Source organism: Stylophora pistillata, chromosome 2 (genome assembly GCF_964205215.1).
Source record: "Stylophora pistillata chromosome 2, jaStyPist1.2, whole genome shotgun sequence".
NCBI lineage: Eukaryota > Metazoa > Cnidaria > Anthozoa > Scleractinia > Pocilloporidae > Stylophora > Stylophora pistillata.
In genome coordinates this window covers 20337961-20357945 of record NC_142520.1, presented here as the reverse complement: position 1 = coordinate 20357945, position 19985 = coordinate 20337961, and the positions used below count along the sequence as shown (strand labels likewise).

Sequence of the window (19985 nt, the reverse complement as noted above, 5' to 3'; positions counted from 1 at the left end):
GAGAAATCAGGAAATAAGTAGATAAATAAATAAAAATTAAATTAACAACAAAGACAAAAACACTCACAGATCCAGAGATGTTTACTAACAATTCCGCCCAAGTTTGAACAAACAAGTTATTTCTTATATCTCCAAACTTTTCCCATCGGGAATCACATAAGATATATATGTATGTATAGACGGTCATTATTTTCAACCCTGATGATGGCAAACAGCCGAAAACGTTTGGTTCAAACATTTTAATATATTCTTTTCATGATCTTTTAGCCTTGTATATAGAATATATTATAACCTTTACTATCACATATTTCATTCCAGAACCTTCCTGTTCTAATAGAGTTTATACGTTTGGTTCCTTTGGCTCTCATTCTTACCCTGTTTGCGAAGATTGACAAAGAAACCGTCTTGGTTGCTAGAATGATGATTCATTTTGGTATTTGTCTGATATTTTCCTTACTGGCGCTGGTACCAACTGGAGGAAAAAATGTCAGAAGACTTGAACGACTCACCAGGTAACGGCTTGCTGATTTCAATAGTTTATTAATACATCTCAAAAGTTTCAGAACACTTCACGGACGAGGGGCTTGGGAACTAGTCACTTTGAACTGATGATAACTTAATATCTGCAACAGACATTGAGATATTTCTCTGCTCAATCATAATGATAATAATTAGGATAAAATAAACTAATAAAACCAAGAAGGGACTTAATAAGGATGACTTCAAACTGAATTGTACTGACTCTGGTTTACCAAGATTCACATGTGCATTCGAGGGCGAAGCATTACTCAAAAAATACATTCACTACGTTCGAAATTCTCCACTTCAGTCGAAATATCCTAGATAGTACTTACTTATTTTCTTCACCACTTTAGTTATTTATATTTTATTCCATTTGACAGATGGTTCACGATCAACGTCTCTTCCGTACACTACTATCGTTTAATGATGAATACCACCAAAACAGGACCCAAACCCCCACCTGTTTTATCCTTGACTGACGACGACCATGTTGAAAATCTTGGTATTCTTCCCCTATTGAAACTGAGACTGGGAAATATCGTGGTAGTGGATGGAGGACGCTCTAATTTAGAGAAAGACTATGGAAAATCCTTGTCGATTGCTCTGAATATAGCCGCGGATATTCGGGATAACTTCGTGGAGAGGATCCCCGGGTCAAAGCCGAGCGATTACAAGTACGCTATATAAAGCAAGATAAGCTATCCCTGCTGTTTTCTTTCGCTCCTACGAAAACTTATTCAGTTTGCCCACCATAAGTTATACCAAATTCTTCCTATAACATACAGTGCAAGGGTTTCACAATTCATGTTTGTGTTTGCTGAATCCTTGCAACTACCACAGGCGCATGACACTCAACTTGAAATGTTATGGATAATTTCATTTGGCGGCGAGGCTGGCGATGAGAAAACAATCCTCGGAGCGAGTAGAATTGGCCAGATGTATTTTAATTAACCTTCCAAAGTTTATTAATGAGCATTTACCGGGTGATTAGCAACAGATCCCTTTTCCAAGAAACCAAATAAATGATGAGATCGTTATGGAACTTAAGGATAGAATGTGTTTAACAGAGGAAAAAGACTTCCTCAAGTGCAGAAATCTGTTGTCAATGTCATCTCCCTAATTTTCTGTATAGCGAATATATACTAAGCGTATATCACTGAATTGCAGATGACTGAGGAGCTATCAGGGTGTGAACGTAAAAAAAATAAACAAACAAAACTTTTTGTATGATTTAATAATATTGCAACGGCAAAATGTATCTGTTCTCTTTCTTGCCCAATCTAGCCTAATCCTTTTTATAAAAAAGATAGGGCACTCGCTGCCTGGAATAAGCACGGCTAGAGGACGGTTAGGAAAATTATAGGTCTGGAAATGTACCGCACCGACAGCTGTTGTAGAGTCTTATGTTTAATTTTATTTTTTCTCTTTTTTTTTTTTCCAGATTCAAAGTACATTATTATGACAAGAACGTTAACAGTGACGGTAAGACTAAAGTTGGAGAAGGAGAAATTCTGTACATAGTCCCCAGGCACCCTGACAAAGCAGTGAAAACTACACCTTATGTGACCTAGGAAGACGCATTACGTGACATGGATGAAGATCTGGAGGCTGGTCTTTGGGGGGCTGGTCCCGAGCTGTCATCGGAGGAAGCTAATCGCTTGACGCTCTGTTGCTGTGAATGTTGCCATGGGAATACATGTCGCAGCTTGTCTGAGGCGTTATGTGGGGTTTTCCCACAGCACTCTACCAATCATCAGTTCTTTACACCAGCAATGTTCGCCGCTTACCATAGAGAAGGATATCGCGCTAGTATGGAGGCGAAAGTAGCCGAGTTTGTGTCCAATAGGCAGCAAACCTCCGCTTTAGGGACTATCTTTGTGTAATTACATATGAATAACGTGAAAACTTATTTTGTTAAAAACGAAAACCAAAAAAAAAAAATCAAACAAACAAACATGAAAACATTCCAAATTCCAGTTCGACAAGTAAACTGTGATTTAAAAAAAGCCGCCTTGAATGTCCACTGCTTAATTTCCTTTTCTCTCGCTTTTGTGGGATACATTGTCTGCATTCATTTGATTTTTAACTCGCTTACATTCTAGAAAGTTCACCATGCATTAGTAGTGATAATAAAAAACCTTTTCCTTACTGTTTTATTCAATTGGATTACAGGTCAGCTGGTGAATTGCAATGGTTAATTAAATTTCTTAAACGTATATCATGGAGCCATTATTTTGACGCGGACCGTGTTGGTGTTGTACATCCGAATATGAATTTCTAAGAGTCTTCTCCTGACCTTACTACACATGTAAAGCAAGGGCCTGCCCCATGAGTCGGTCTGTCATTAGAGCGTTTTCTTTCATTGCCTTTCTCTCTGTCAATAAGCTCCTGAAAGAAGACACACTTTTCGTTACAGGTTAATTTTGCCGGCTTTTATTTAGATAAGTCGTATTTTTGCAATTTTAGGATAGTTCGTGACCATGGATGCATCAACACAAGGGAACAATAACAATAAAAAGCTGTTTGTGAGTACACAAGTTAAAAGGTGGACCCAGTAATGAGAGCTGTTTTAGAGCAAAACGAAAACGCTAGCGTACGTGAAAAAAATTTTTCTTTGAATTATTTTAGATGAAAAGGTACATATGTAAAAATCAGATTCTCAGCTTGAGCCAACGATTTTAAACTGGGAGCTGGGTGGTGTTCATCTGCATGGCCACACTTATTATTAGCTGTGGATCTTTTGCAAAGGGTTGTTTTCAGCCCAAGGATCTCATCAATGACGTAAAGCTTGACGTTTATGTTCAAAAAAACCACCTCACTTTCCTTTGAAGACTGAGCCGAGGTATTGCTTAGCAGTAGTCTTTTCAATTCGATTATAGGTTATATTTCAAGCATTAGATCTGAATTTTATAAAAAGGTGATATCTTTTGCATATCACGCCTATGTGTCGACCTCACTTTACCTGGCCCCAATGGGGCCAAACCAATGGTTAGTTCAAACCGCCTCCCGGTTAGCTCAATTGGTAGAGCGCCGGCCTGTTGTGCGGGAGGTCGTGAGTTTAAGTCCGGCTGGACCAACACTCAGGGTCTTTAATTAACTGAGAAGAAAGCGCTGCCTTTGTAATAATATCTGCAAATGGTTAGACTTTCTAGTCTTCTCGGATAGGGACGATAAATGGAGGTCCCGTCTCCTGCAGCGTTGGGGTAGGAGACGTTAATTTCCCACACACGAGATTACTGTGTGATGGATGTCCTCCCCGGGGTGGGATGGGTGGGTAAAATGGGGATTAGGTGTCAATTAGAACGAAAGTTCTGTTCCTTTCTCCTGCCATTCCTGTGACGAATGAATTAAACTTAAACTTAAACTTAAACTTTTGCTAGGATCAACAGAGATCTAATTCAGGTATGAAAAGGATATAGGTTCAAACGAAAGAAACTGCACTTTACCTTGCCAACTGATGATGCTCTTTTCGTGAAGAATGCAGAGCAGCGTGAATCAGGAATAAGTTGAAGATGTCCCGCTGTGTCAAAGGAAAAACCAAAGAGAGGTTGCCACAAGTTGCACTAATTAATGACAACAAATTGCAATGAAATACACGAACCTGTGCGTTACTGCCCCCAATGTTGACAACGTCATAACGGAGGGGTTTTAAAATGTCTACAGCTCTGTCGAAGTTTCCCTTTCAAAAAAGAAGACACAAAATTAAACCTCAAGAAATTCATTGTTCCAGTCTTGAGTCCGCCATGTGTTTAGTGAATAAAGGCTGATAGTTTCGAAAGAAACTGTTTGGGGCTGCGTCGGTGGGAGTAAGGAATTAATTTGGATATATCAACAAAGTTGAAATGGTAAATTGGCCACCGTAACGGTTACAAAAGCTGACGTTTCGAGCGTTTGCCCTTCGTCGGAGCGAATAGAGGAATTGTGGGTTGTGTGTGCTTTTAAAGACAAAAAATGGAGCTACGTTATTGGTGGGAACATGGCAACGAGAAAAACAAGAATAAATTAGTGGAATGAAAAGCGTTCGTTGATCCCTGTGGGATTTAGACTGCCGGTTTGAAAGATGAGCTTTTGTTCAAGATTTTTACGGCTTTCCGTGCTACCTAAGTGTAAGGAAAGACCGCAGATTGCCATATGCTGCTTAGAATGATTAGGTAAATTAAAATGTCTAGCGACTGGTTTCGATGTGTCCTTGTCATTCCTTTCCACGTCTCGAAGGTGTTCTCGGAATCGGTCACCTAGTTTTCTGCCTGTTTCGCAAAAGTGTCCTTTTATTCACAACACTGATAAAATATCGGGACCTAAACGATCCATTAAGATCACCGATCACTTCACGCGCACCTCCGCCAATGTAATCTATTGCATAACTTGCACTTATTGTAAAAAGATATAATCGTTACGGTGGCCAATTTACCATTTCAACTTTGTTGATATATCCAAATAAGTGCTTAGTGAAGTCAAGTTGGGAGACCGTAAAAGAGGTGAATTTACCTTGTCAGCCTGTTCAAATGCTTCACAAAGGGCCAAACCAATCTCTCTAGATACTTCGCAATTTGTTCCTGAGCCATCCCTGAAAAACAAAAGAAAAAATATAAAACCAAAACCAAAACAAATAGACATTACAAGGCTAAGTCATAATAATGATTGAGCTAATGTCTCAGTAGAACATGATCCATCATTAAAAAAAATTATTGAGATGACAAATAACTTAGCGCCTGATTCCCCCGTTTTCAAGTTCCCTCCCCGCCTTGAAAACGTCTCGTATAAAAACAAAGAAGTTCAAGATAATTATATTACTAGAAACGGAAATCACCCGCTTAAATAAGTGAACAAACGTTAACCTCAGATTAACGAAACGTGCTTCTTTTACGATAGTTCATGAATCTTTCTGCGGTTTGAATACATCGCTGTTCTCAGTTGATTTCTTTTTTTGAGACCCTCTTACTGAAAACCTGTCACTGGAAATAATTTTACGACCACGAGCTGGAACAACAAAATCTCGTTTGCAGAAAGTGATAATAGAATTGCTGCTCACTTGTCATAGTCTCCTGTTCAGTTCCTGGGAAAGTACTTGGTGATATAGTCAGTTATAAATAACTATAACTTAGGTCTACGGGTATTTTACATCGAAGGAAGTGTAGCAAGTTAATCAGAGAGCCACAAATACATCAACCCTTGAGAGATAGCTAAATACTCTTTTACTGACTGACAGGTTGTTGATCAGAGCGTTCTCCTACACTTTTTTCCATATTACCTAACATAATCTCTTAGTGACATCAATAGATTTAGTGTTGCATCTTCCTTCTTAGCTCCCAGTGTACACATCAACATATGAACATCATTGAAAACGTATATGTGCACGATCCTTCGCAGTAAAGCACTATTTAAGCAATAGTGAAAAATAGACCTGAAAAATTTTTCAGGTCTGTTTTTCACTATTGCTTAAATAGTGCTTTACTGCGAAGGATCGTGCACATATACGTTTCATAACCGCAGTTCATATATATGTATTTCATATGTTTGTTGTTTGATTTATCATCTTACGGGTTTATGTCGAATTAATTTGATGGCCTGCTCCCAGTTGGCTTGTTAGCTCAATTGGTAGAGCGCTGCACTAGTATCGCAGAGGTCAGTAGTTCGAATCCCGTACAGGCCTGAATTTTTTTCAGGTCTGATTTTCACTATTGCTTAAATAGTGCTTTACTGCGAAGGATCGTGCACATATACGTTTCATAACCACAGTTCATATATAAGTATTTCATATGTTTGTTGTATCATTGAAAACCTTAGCTGAAAAAATTAATAATTAAATGAAATATGTAAAAAAAAAATTATTAAACAACAGCTAATGAAGGATGTGCGAGTAACCTGGCCTTTAGGTGAGGAGAGGTCTGGGTGAAAGCAATGGCTTGTATTTTTCATTGTACAAGACCACCCAGGAAAAGAGGGCGATTCTCGATTGGGTATTGTGAACAAAAACCAAAGTAATCACATCAGCCAATTATAAGGAAAGAAATTAAACTATCACTAAGATCCAGTAAGGACTCAAAATTAGAACTGCCCAAGGCGCGGGAACATGCGGGGGGTACCCAGTTTGCCATTGGTCCAAGGTGTGCATCTGATTGGTTTAAAAGGTGTTATGGGTTTTCTAGACCAATCGTCCAACAGAGTGAGGCAAATCTGAGCAATCCCCGATTACTTTTGATACTCTTGAAAATTGAAATCAATTTTTTTCAAACCAGATGTAACGAGAAATACATTTGGAATAGTTTGAGCGCTATTTGTTAGAAGAGTTGAGGTTCCCTTGAACCATTAAGAAATGTCACATCGAAGCTTTCTCAAGAAGGACTATAACTGGCATTTTGCAAGGTTTGTTGACATCGCAGTAAGCACCTGCGACTGTCCTCAACTTGCTTATGAAGATAATTTATTGCATGCTACACCGCCGCGTAACGTATAGCACGTACCAGAATGTGATCATCTGTATGTGACTCCCACAAATGAAACAGCTCTCTCCACCGATTATTAACATCAACACCTAGAGGAAAAAAACAACCAAACAACAAAAAACATCGTAAAACAAAATGGATCAAGTCGTGCGTTTAATTCAGCAATGCCAATAACTTCAGTATACAATAATTGCATTACAACGATTAATAATGCTTAATTTTAAAGGCTTGATCTCGATTGATTCGTAGATTATTTGAATAATACCTTGATCTATCTATTGAATAAATTACTGATTAAATGGTTGAATAATTAGTAGACTGATTGCCAAATGATTAGTAGAACTGATTGTACAATGGATTGATTTATCAATCATTCCATAGATTAAACGATCGATCGACAAAAAAACAAATAATGTTATTCACAACATATCTGCAGGTACGTGTTATCTCATTACCTTCCATTTGAAGTCTGTAGAGCAGTGAGGAAGCGTCCACTAAGTCAAGCATGGCACCAGAATGGCAACGTTTCCCAACCTTTGACCAAGAAAGAAAAGCTACACAGTTACAATTAATTCAAACAGCGCCATAACGAGGTCACTGTATACAAACACACATGAAGTATTTCGCACTTCTAGAGAGAAAGAACATATTATAGTAATTTGAATCTCCAAGTATTGAGCGAATTAAAAAACAAATTGGCATAAAATAACTTTAATTTGACATGTACGTCGTGTATGTACCTATCAGGTTTGACCTGATGAGAATTAGTCATAACAAAAATAAATCACAGGTTATCGTTCATTTTTACACTACACCTCCTCGTCATAAATGTCCACTGCGGCTTGATGTTCTCCCTAATAAAGAAAGGCTGGCGTTTAATAGCAAACATGGCTAAAAAAAAAAGTAACCATAAATTCGAAAACCAAACCAGTAAACAAACAAACACAAAAACCATAACATTAACTTTAAAGAAAGAGATAACAACCTTCTCGATGTGGTATAGCCCCCAGTGCCAGTAATTGTGACAGGCTAGCATAGCTCCCATCTACACAGGGTGATTGAAGGATGAAAGAAAGAAAGGAAGAAATGCGAACATCTTTAAATTTTATCGACGAAGAACTGAACGTTGGCCATAAGCCCCAGCCCTTCCTCTCCCAACTGTTTTCTCTCTAATCATCCCGGTTTCGGGTCTGTGTAATTTCATACGGAATAATGTGGTCCTTTTGTTGTTGTTGTTGTTGTTGTTGTTGTTGCTGGGGAAGCTTCAAACGGAGGGCGGAGAGAAGTAAGTTTGTTGAAACGGCTCGATGTGTTTCACAGCACGTGCTGGAACACTGAGGGCGTAGTGCATACCACGCGAAAAAAAGAGACAAACTGCTGATAGTATTTTGTAGTAACGTTATCTGAAGTCAGGGTTTTACTGACAATTGCCAAAAATCTTAATGAGGCTCAAACTGAAGGACGTGTCTCGCGGAATTATTGTATGGAGGTGTATGCGTGCATGCGTGCATGCGTGTGCGTGTGTGTATCTACTGTGATAACTTTAAACTGGCTATTAAAACGCGTGACATTATGAAAACCCAGCGGTTAGGCGCATTCTGCTGTAAATCCCCTGAAGAAAAAATTCAAGTAACTTTACTCTTGATATAACGAGCCAACGCAAGCTAAAAAAAAAAAAAAAACTTGACTGTTATCTCGGTATATGAGCCCAAGGCATCTAAATCTAACTTATTACAGCCGTTCCAATTATTTTCAATCTCCAGATCTAGACGGCAGCAACAGCAGAAAATTTATATATTATGCGTAAGAAAACGGTGCTACCTTAAGTACAAGTCGAAAATTTTATATATTACGCGCAAGACAGCAGTGCTAGCGTTAAGTAAAATTCACTGTATGTGGGCCTGACAGTCCAGTCATTCAGGGACGTGCTGAGGAATTTAATTCCTTCATCCTGACGTCCTTCCATTTCTATGACATGGGCCTCTGCATGAGTGCTCCAGCAATCTCTTGGATTCAATTCAAGACCCTTCGCAAGATAAAATTAGCGCGAGAAAAAAAATTAAAAAGAAACAAATAAAACACTACCATCGAAATACTACTGTTTGTTTTAGGATGTAACCACTTCCGATGTGATAATCGCTACGTTTTGACTGCAAAATGGTGAGGTCTGCCTCTTCAGGCAGTGAACACAACCACATCATTGATGTATTATGTAAAGTCCAACAAGGAATTGTAGACTGTAAGCCTGCTACTCAGCCACGATTCAGAATGAAGGTAACCTCATCTCTTTCTAAATTGTTGAAGAAGTTAATTATCACAAAATCGCTATCAACAAAGTCTTAAAGCCAACCTTTAATGCATGCTTCTCCGCCTCTCTGTAAAATCCCGTTTCTATCAGGCCAAACGCGTACATTCCGTGAAGATATCTGCCGTTGATAGAAAGGTATTTTCGTGTTTCCTCAAAAATTAACAACTGTCAGATTAACACTCAACTCATTATTAGCTGTTTTTTTCTTTTTATTAAATGAGCGCCCTGTTTTTAAGAAGCACCCACCCTTGAAGTACAGTAAGTAGATAAGCGCCCTGGGCTCTAAATGGAGTCATTACAGTTATCAAAAACAGTATTTAATTAAAGTTTAACTCAACAACTTTCTTACTTAGACACAAACAAGGCTGTTTGTGAGATCAAGTTCTCTGATTGCCTAGCCTCTTACTTCGGAGAGAAAGGCAGGATCCACCAAACAAGACTGACTAAACACTGATTGAATACTTAAAGAACTTAGAACAGTTAGTGCTGAGCCATCTACCCATAGAGTGGCATGTCTTCCTTCCATTTCGGCATCACCCTTGCGATTGAATCTCTAATCTGAGGTTGGTATCCAAGATAGAAGTAGGAGTCGTGAGCCATTTTCAAAGCTAACATGTCAGTTGGGTTCTCCATTAAAATATCTTCCCACGTTAGACATGCTTGGGCAGAGAATGGAAGTATGTTGTTCTTAGCTGTTCATATTGCGGTTCATAGAGGGGGGGGGGGGGGGAGGGGCACCTCTATGAAGGAAAAGACGTACATATGAAAGCCTTGGCAAGAATTATAATCGCCCTCCCTCAATTTCCATCATACCATCTTACCTACTAGGGGTTGTTCAAGAAACTGCAGCAGAAGAGATAAAGCAAGGAGAGTGAAACTAAGAGATATGGTGAGTACGGCCTCTTTGTCCAACCAAATTGTATTCCTTGTCGCTCACACTCTTATGGCGTAGCGCTGATGATGAGGGGGGAGGGGGGAGTGATTATTTGAGAAATTTGCCACTAGCCACTCATTGCAGCAGAAATTTCACAAATTGTTTTGTACACGACAATTTTATATTTACAGGGGTAGGGGTAATGGTGAGTAGGTAAAAAAACAATGAGAATTTTTTTCCTTCAAAAATATTTTTAGTCGTCCAGAAGTGATAAAGGCGGCGATGATAAAGACCACCGTCACTTTTTAAGCATAAAAATGAGCAACGAATTCTTGGTGTGAAAGATGTGCTTGCATGTTTTCTTGGTAGCAACCATAAAGTTATGAGAGAAACTATTGCACCATAGATACTGTAAACAGCTCGTCTGGGAAAGGGAACAATCTGTGTTTAAAAGCACTGCAGTATCCAGTATCTCAGAGATCATGGGTTCAAAGCCCGTACAGGCCTGAAAAATATTTCTAAGGCTTTATTTATTATGACTGCTTAATTAGTGCTCAGTTCTTCATCCGCAGTTCACGGGTATGATTTCATTTCACAGTCATTAAAAATGTGATTAGTCACCCATTTTGATAAACACGTCTTCAAGGAACAGACAAATACTTGATAAAAGTCAAAATTTTGTCTCAGTGATTAACATGACATCTTGGTAACACTCACCCTTCTGCCCATTCTTTAACTGCCTTGACATGCAGTCTCTCTCGGTTTGTGATGTTATTCCTGGCATTTAACCCTTCGAGGGACAGCATGCTGCTCTTCAGCTCTTGATCTGTGTGGATTCCTTTTCCAGATGAGATCAGGTCTAAGCCACACGAGATCACATGACCCATTACTGAAGCAAAAACAGGTGATGTCAATTAAATGGGGCACTCCACTAAAAGGATACCATAATACTCTTTCAGAATGAAGGTCTGGTTTGTGCCTAAAGTAAGCCAGATTTTCAAACACTTCTCTACCACTGAACCACAGAAACTCTCTAATAATTATTACAGCATTTGTGAGTTCACCTGAATGATAGTGACATATGACATTCCTCAAGCATATTGTTAGCTGATTAGGATCATCAAAGTCAAAAGCACTCTCATGTATGTAGTCAAAATAATAAAGATCTTCCTTTATAACTAAGCTCTACTGATCTCTTGAGGTCACCAGAAGTCATTTTTAAATCACCCAGTCACTAATATGGCAATAAATAATCTAAGCTGCTCAAATTTTTGGAAAGGAATAGTGACTTTAGCCAAGCAGTCAATTTTACTAATAGGAACTAAAAGGAGTGCAAAAACTTACTCCCTAAAATGGCAAGGGGGAGATTCAAGGAAGAATATTTTGCATGTTAGGTATTAGTTTTCAACAACTCCACTCAATATTTTCTTTTAATGGTTATGATAATAATTCACATTTCCTTTTTACAATCAATCTCCTTAACACACGTTTCAACTAAGTCTTATCTCTTTAATAAATGGTAGACTATTCTGTCCAGAATTGTCATTAGTCCATGCCAATAAAAAGTTGCACAATAATTGTTATAATTCAAAATGCTGAATAGAAAAGTTCTCACCAAAGTTGGGATCTGCTGCTAACATCTTTGAGACAGAGCCCTAAATTCCATTGACACTGCTGTCATCATACCATCCTGTGTACTAAATCCAAAAAAAAGAAAACAAAAACAAAAACAAAAACAAAAACAAAAAACAAATAAACTAGTTACTAATTTTCTCACAAGGATCAATGCTAGTTTTCACTAGGTTAATTTTCAAGGTTAATTGTCATATCTCTCAGGAAAAAGCTACATAGAAGTTATGGTTTGACCCCAATCATTTAAATTATCTTTGTGATCAACTCAGTTGATAAAACCAATTTATCTTGTAATAACCCCATCAACAGAGCACCCGATAGACTATTTACAAACTCGTCACTGCTATTCATTGATGGTTGTGAGAATTACAGTAACTGTAAAATTCTGAAAGTAAGCCCTGGGGCTTGCCTTTTTCAAAGGACCTTTTAAGAAGTTTATTTTTGGAAGGAGCTTATTTTTGGAAGGAGCTTATTTTGGGAAGGGGCTTCTTTTTGGTGAGGGTTTATCATAGGGAGGGAATTATAGTTTAGCCTTGATATCCATATAAATTTTCAACCAAAGCCAACCTGTGTTAGGGTAGCATCAAACATTTTTGCTGCATCATTGCTACTTGTTGTCAGTGGTAATCCTTCACATCTCCAAGCCTACAAAAACAGAGAACAAACAATTTATTATTATTTTCAAGCTTACAATTTCCAACTCAAACCTTCTTAATTCCAAGTTTCAAAATCCATAGCCACACTACTCACTCTAGGATATTAGTGGTGTAGTTCAGTTGCCAAGTAATACTTGATGCTGTGTCTACTTTTCTGGGTGACCAATATTTTCATTCTTGGCAACCATTTCATGATTTTAAGTGGATACACACACCTCCTCCCAGAAATTTTTTTAAAAGGTGATGCATAAAAATGGAGCAGTTTTCAAGTGAAGCAGTTTTCAAGTGAGTTTTGAGTTTCAATCCACTATCACTTTGATTTTTCTTAGCCCCCTCTATGATAAGTCCCAGAGACTTCCTCCAATTGTTCTCCACCAACCAGACTAAAAACCAAAAAGCATTTGGAACTCAGCCACTCCCATTTTCATATCCTCAAGGCAACTGGCTTATTTTTACTTTGAGCTCTCATTGACCCCTGGCCAATAGTTGGTTGCCATTTAACAAATGGTAAACACCACCACATACACCCTTGTTATGGAGGCATAAGAGTCACCTGAGGCAATAGCTGAGAGGGACTCTGGGTTCTTGAGTGCTAAGCAAACCTCCACTCTCCAAACCTCCACATGTTATGTTTATAACATAACATTGATACATTTCAGCAGAGTCCCCTTTTAGTTAGCAAATCTCATGTAACCAAAAAATAACACGTGTGTGGGGAAAACTGGTCTTTGAATTTGCTCATGTCAGCAGCGTACACCCATGGCCAATTAATGGTGCACACTAAGTTGAGCAATCAGAGCACGCACTTTACTGTGGTTAAGTTTAATTTATAATAGTCTTTGAACAGTGGTGAGGCTAAGGGTGACCTGGTTATGATACAAACCTTGTTAATTTTCAAAAGCAAATAACTTTGTTATCATGCTAACTAAATACTGGTCTCTATCAAAAGAAGGTCACCTCCAGCCTCCAAGTCAAAGGCATGGCAGCTACGTACACAACTGTAAAATGGTCAATTTTAACTGAATGTTCTGATTGTCGGTTATCATTACTTTGATTTTGTTGCTTGGACACTCCAACAAGATGCTAAACTAATAAAAACTATGATAATAATAATAATAATACTAATAATGACCTTTATTAGCATACCTCCACATAGTGGCTCTTCGCTACTAATATAAAAACTAACCATATACATAATACTTACAATAAATCAAAATTGATAAAATAGTGAATAATTAACTACTATTCACTGAAGCGGAGGTGGTTAGGGGTGGATGTTTACCGAGCCGCAAAGCGGCGAGGTAAGTATCCACCGCTAACCACCGACACTGAGGTGAATAGTTGTTTTAGTATATACTAAAACAGTGGGATAATATACACCACCAAAAATTGAGTTTAATTCATACGATTCCAAAATTTCAACATTTTCCCGCGCGTAACAATCCAACGCGGCTCAGATCGCAGTAAGTGATTTTTTGTTGTAAAAACTGCCGTCTCGTTTTTTTAGCTGACCGATAAAATTTCTAAAGACATTTTGTTTAGCTCTGGTGGCGACATTTCTTCAAATAGTGTTGCAAACTCTTTCTGTATTTGAAACCATTCTGTAAAAAATACTATTCAACTTTGATTTTCAAGTAAACAAGTGAGGTTATGCAAGATTAATTTGCATTTGTAAACAAAACCTTTTTCACTGGTTTTTATCAATAAACTCCCGGTTACCATTACCTTTAAACACAGCCAAACCAAATTTAGTCGCTTTCTCTGTGTTTTCAGGGACTGCTTCGTTGTTATTTGAGTGATTTATTCGCTTGTCATGGATGCAAACCGGCACGCCACTTTTTCTCGAGTTGCTTGGAGGTAAATAGCAAGGATATCCGGAGTTTGACTAGCCAATCAGTGCGCGCCTTCAACACTATCCACTGCTTTAGCATACTAATAAAAACTATACTACATTATCCATTGCATGTCAGTATGTGTCTCTTAAGAATTATACAAAAAAGTGCATGGTCACTGCAATTCCTTAGCTCTGCAGGAAGCTAATTATTAAAAGCTTCTGCAGCTTGATCTTGTAGAGTGTTCTTCTCAATTTTGTTGGCAAGTTCTAATTTTTGTGCAGCTAATGACCTGAGACTATATCTATTTACGACGTGTTACTTGAGTTTTAGTGGAAAGTCCTCATTGTATGACTTGTGCACTAGCTTAGCTGTATCAAATTCTAAACGCTCTTTGATTTTGAGCCAACCCAGCTTTCTAACATCCTGGAGTCCAGTAAATTTAGTTATGAATACTGTAATTGAACCTCACAAACCAATGGAGCAGGTCAAATTACTGAGTAGTCAATCATTTAAGTGGGTTTATAATGCAGTGAACAGTGGCCTCAGTCTTCATCCAAAAAGAAATAAACAAATAAAATAACATAAACAAGGTGCTTTTGAAATGGTAATATAAAGCACTGGTCTAACAAATAGTCCAAAAAGGCTACATGCCTGGAAATGCAAACCTAATAATAGTGTTCCATGTTTGTTTCAAATATGCAGGGGGATTCTAAAAATTACTATATCAGAGGAAAAATTTTCCCAAATTGTTCACGCGCAGAAAATCAAGCAATTTAATATCAGTGGTTGCATGGTATGCCCAAACTATGACATTTCTTCGACTAAAAACACCGACAAAATTTTTGTGATCCTTTGACTTCTTGAGACAACCACCTGATTAAGTCTCTCAGTCAAGGAGTTTGAAAAAAGCTGTCGGCAATTAGCATGGACATCATAATATGCACATTGTAAAATAAATTATAGAGAAACTGTCAAGGGTAAGATGCTATAAAAAATATATATCGAAGGGTAGAATTTGAACACCACTTTTAGCCAAGCAGGTGAAAAAAATATTCGCTCCGAGTCCCGAGTGGAGGTCACGCTGAACCGGGTGTAATAACCCATTTAGTTCAGGTCTATTCAACCTGTCGTCAGTTTGTTCCTCCCAAAATCTTCAAACTAATGATAAAAGAGTTAGGACACACTTGTAAAAGTTACGTACATCAAATGGCGACTGAAACGTTATTTAGTGGAGAACAGATCGAAAGAAACTAATACGACCGAGTACCATGACTGTGCGTACCGTAGACTCGTGTCAACAAAATTTCCTGCCTAAAGATAAAACTCAACATTCTTCACTTACCTCAAGATCCCTCCAGTTACTGTGCAAATAAGACATTCCGAGAGAAAAAAATGCAGTTTTAGTGTGCTATGTTCCTCTACTTCTTACACTTAGTTACACTAGTCAAGACGTAAATATTGCGGCCGCACTGTAATGAAGTCAGCGGTGCATAGCAGGAAACAAAATCTAGCACCAGAAATCAGGTTTCGGAAGGTATTCCGGCTTTTCCACATACTGGGGAAAAGCCGGAATTCAGAATTCCGCCGGAATTCCGCCGGAATATTTCAACGTCTGTTTTTTTTTTAATTCAAAACGACCCCGATGATTTTCCGAAGAGTGTACGAGCTCCGAACATACTCCGAAGATTAACACGAAGATTATTCGATGGTTTCCGAAGTTACCCAGAGAGCCCTGAATTTTTGAGGGCTTGTTTTTCAATTCTTCTTTTTTCTTTTTTCAAGATTTTTCCGAAGAGTCGACGAGCTCCGAATATATACTCCGAGGATTAACCGAAAGCTATGCGAGGGTCTCCGAAGTTACCCGGAGATCTCGAGGAACAATCGGATCCCCGGCTTCATTTGTTTTTTATCGACTTTTTTTTATTTCATCTTTTGTTTATTTTTGATTATTAATTTATCTATTTTTTAACAGCCGTGAAACTAAATAAACAGCAAATCATTCGTCAAATTATAGGTAAACATGGTCAGCGTCCCTTTAGTTGAGATCTCGATTATTCATTAAAAGGGTACAAAGAAAATATAGCAATGCCTTAGTCAGTGCCATTTATTCAATTATAATTCCTGGAAAGCACTGCTTAACGAAAGCGATAATCTCTTCCGTAAGAGACAGGCCTCCCTCAGTTCTCCTCAACAGACCTTGCAAGTGGCCTGTATGGAACCAGGGACGACGTGTGCACAGACATGCTATGTTAATATGGTAGTATCCTCTTTGTGGTCTTCCTAACTTCCAACATTTTGTGCCCTCTAAGTACAGATTTGGACACCAGTCCACCTCTAAATGTCCAATGACTGCCATGCTATCAACAGGTTGAGAGACTTTTTGAAAGCTTCCTTCACCTCCGTTACATTTTGGGATGTTTCCTTTTAGTTTTATTTAAAAGAAAGGATTAGGAGATTCAGGAATGATGGGTTTCGGCGGTAAAGGAAAACCTTGGGGTACGGATGGTTGGAGTGGACGCACACCGCTAAACGAATGCTGCTGCGTAGAAGATATCGCCGGCGACAGCCTTTGGCTAAAGATAGATGTCGTAAATGACTGTGGTAACGGCCCTGGGTATCCAAAAGGATGATTTTGGCCAGCCCCTCCCATTGCTGTGGCCACGTGAGACACCTTGTTGGTCAGGGGAAAAGTCTGATGCTGTGGCTGTAGATCTGATATTTTTATTTAAAATGAAAGTTGTTAATTAAAGTTTAACTCAAAAAAATTATTTCGCGATCGATTTTTAGACAATGCCGTCACTGACGTATTTTAATGCATGTCAAGTCTTCCTAAGACATGCGTTTTTTATCTTTCTTTGTTCTTCAGACGAGGAAAAAGGAGTGGGATATCGGGGTGGATAACTGTCCAACCGGAAACAAAGTGATTTGAATTTACCCATGCACTTTTCACTTAGCTAAGACAAAATCCACCATCAAAAATTCCGTGTAACTAACATAAAAATAGATTCTTCAGCGTTTTCTTAATTCCTCATAGGTGTTCGACCGTGTTCATGGGGGTTCGATTGTTCCTCTGGCCGGATCCTCGAGTAACTTCGGAGTTTATGCACAGCTCGTACACCGCTCGGAATATCTTCAGAGTTGTTTTAAATTAAAAACAGGCCTTGAAAAATTCAGGGATCTTCGGGTAACTTCGAGCATATTCGGAGCTCGTACGCTCTTCGGAAAGGTAAGCTGGAAAACCTGCAAGGTTGGTTGAGGAGGAGTGAGGGAGGCCTGTCTCTAACAGAAGAGCTTATCGCTTTCGTTAAGCAGTGCTTTCCCGGAATTGAAATTGTGTAAATGGCAGACTGACTAAGGCATTGCTATATTTTCTTTGTACCTTTTTAATGAATAATCGAGATCTTGATTAAAGGGACGCTGACCATGTTAACCTATAATTTGACGAATGATTTGTTGTTTATTATTTAGTTTCACGGCCGTTAAAAAATAGATAAGTTAATCTTTAAAAATAAACAAAAGATGAGATAAAAAGTCGATAAAAAACAAATGAAGCCGGGGTTCGATTGTTCCTCGACGATCTCCGGGTAACTTCGGAGACCCTCGGATAGTTTTTCGGTTACCGTTTCGGAAAGCGTGAAGTAAGAACAACGGAATATGCTCTCAGTATTGCCTTTTATTTAGCTAGCAGAACAGACGTAATTTTGGCTGGCGAGTGCTCAGCGTTATCTGGGTGAAAATTATAGCTGCCACCTTAGATTTTCACCGCAACGGAAGGCTAGGCAGAGAAATAAATTTGTACAAAACGGGGCGAGCGAGAGAGCAACGGTCAAAGAGAGAGGGGAGGTTGTGGGGCAATGATTATTTTTCGCCTTTCCCCGCCCCTTTTCCCATCGTTGACTTTAACTCTAAATCAAACATGGGAAGTTTAATAAACGATTGCACGCTTTATTCGCCCTAGTGAGATGCCTGAACTAAGCTATCTTTTTTTTTTATTTTTTTTATTTTAATATTTCTCGAGAGTTTCTCACTTCTTTCAATGTGTATATATATTTATTATTATTATTATTATTATTATTATTATTATACATTATCATTTTGTCAACTATGAACCTCTATGAACCTCTTCTTCGGGAAAGGTTTCCTGTTGCATACTCTGTTGTCTCAAAATTATGACAAATGACGTTTGTCATTTGCCAAGAGATGCTTTTCAAAGGTTCTAAAGTGTTTTATTTAGGATTCCCTAAAAACTATTTTTCTACGAATATTATAATTCAGGTAAAATTTCACCCATTAGAACATAGCTAAACTTTGGCGACTAAATACGGCCATTGTTACATGGCTCCATAAACTGAGACAATAAGCATTGTCAAAAACAAGGTTTTTCTTTCAGAAACTGCCATAAAATTCTTGGGCTACTTAAACTACGAAATTTTAGAGCGATTTATATAAGCGTATTTGAGCTCAAGAAGCGCAATACGTGACCAACGTGACTTGCACGTCACAATAAGAAAAACATTACCAAAATTCGAATTCCCTCTTATATCATACAAAAACTTCGAAACGGTCCCTTTCAAATTCAACATGCATATAATTTTTTCCTGAAGCCAAAAAGTCAAGGCAATCTGGCCATTTTCGATAGTCTAGTATATGCAAATTTCTGGTTTATGTTGTTACAACGGCCATATTCGCAACTAATATCAACGCAACAATAACAAAAAAACTTTGTTAAAATCAGAAGGAATTGCCCAGGCTATAATTATAGAAAGTTTCACCTTTGGAAGTGGTTTCCGCAAGAGTAACATATGACCCCATACATTAATTATGCATTCAGTCGTTGTTCAATGAAAACAGTAGCGATAACAATAGAACTCCGCAGAGACTAGTAGTCTTTGTTTTCAAAATTAGGATTTTTATTTCTGTCTTTTTTGAAATGGGGTAAATTTGGCGCGTTTCGGCTTTGCAAAACGACAAGCTCAAGTAATTTTCCAGAGGTTTTTGATTTGCACTTTATATTAGAGCAAAACAACTCTGTTTTATCCTGTTTTAACTTGAAAGTTATCTTTCTCAGTTTGATTGTCGTATTATTAATGGTACAGTTCTTCTAATTTGTCACAGAGAGGATGAACCACCAAACCAAGCTGTATTAGCCACCATCTTGAAAGAGGTCAAAGAAATAGAGCAGATTCAAAATGATTCTCTTCGTACTGAAAGAAGAATTCTGGGTATGCTGAATCGGGGATTGTTTCGCCAAATAAACGTAAACACAATTTCTCTTTAACTTTGGATTGAATATAAATGGGATAAGTGCCCCATCTTGCCCCTTGCTCACTACAGCCCTGTAAACTGACAATCTTTTTGATATAACTGATCTTGGCATATCTACCTTTCCTTTTAGATGCTATTTCTCAAAACTTCGCATCATCAAAGAAACGTAGACGAGAGGAAGAATAATAATAATTTAATAATTTAATACTTATATTGCGCAAAATAACATGTGGATATGATCAAATGCGCATCGCAACACTTTTCGGGGGACATTTGGCCGGACTGCATCAGCAGTCTACAAACAATCGAAGGAAACTTATTTGAAGATGCCCCCTCCCCTCAATTCCCAATAAACAGGCCGGACTACATCACAGTAGTCTCGTGAGTGGGTTCTTTAACGTCCCCTGCCTAACCAAATTGACTTATTCATAGATGTAGGAGACGGGA

General features: G+C 38.2%; 1 protein-coding gene across 1 annotated transcript; it reads right to left on the bottom strand.

The window, feature by feature from the left end:
• Nucleotides 1-1447: 1447 nt before the first annotated feature.
• LOC111342942 (tetratricopeptide repeat protein 38-like) lies at nt 1448-15709 on the bottom strand. Its single transcript, XM_088749328.1, has 18 exons — nt 15616-15709; nt 12350-12427; nt 11789-11840; nt 10868-11039; nt 10098-10153; nt 9776-9968; nt 9319-9394; nt 8875-8994; nt 7954-8013; nt 7784-7822; nt 7424-7502; nt 6987-7057; nt 6305-6309; nt 5774-5884; nt 5011-5089; nt 4124-4201; nt 3485-4042; nt 1448-2910 (listed from the first exon to the last, which is right to left on the bottom strand). The coding sequence occupies exons 1-17, from the start codon at nt 15649-15651 to the stop codon at nt 3965-3967; spliced, it is 1383 nt and encodes a 460-aa protein (XP_088605454.1). The 5' UTR covers nt 15652-15709; the 3' UTR covers nt 1448-2910; nt 3485-3964.
• Between the last annotated feature and the right edge of the window lie 4276 nt (nt 15710-19985).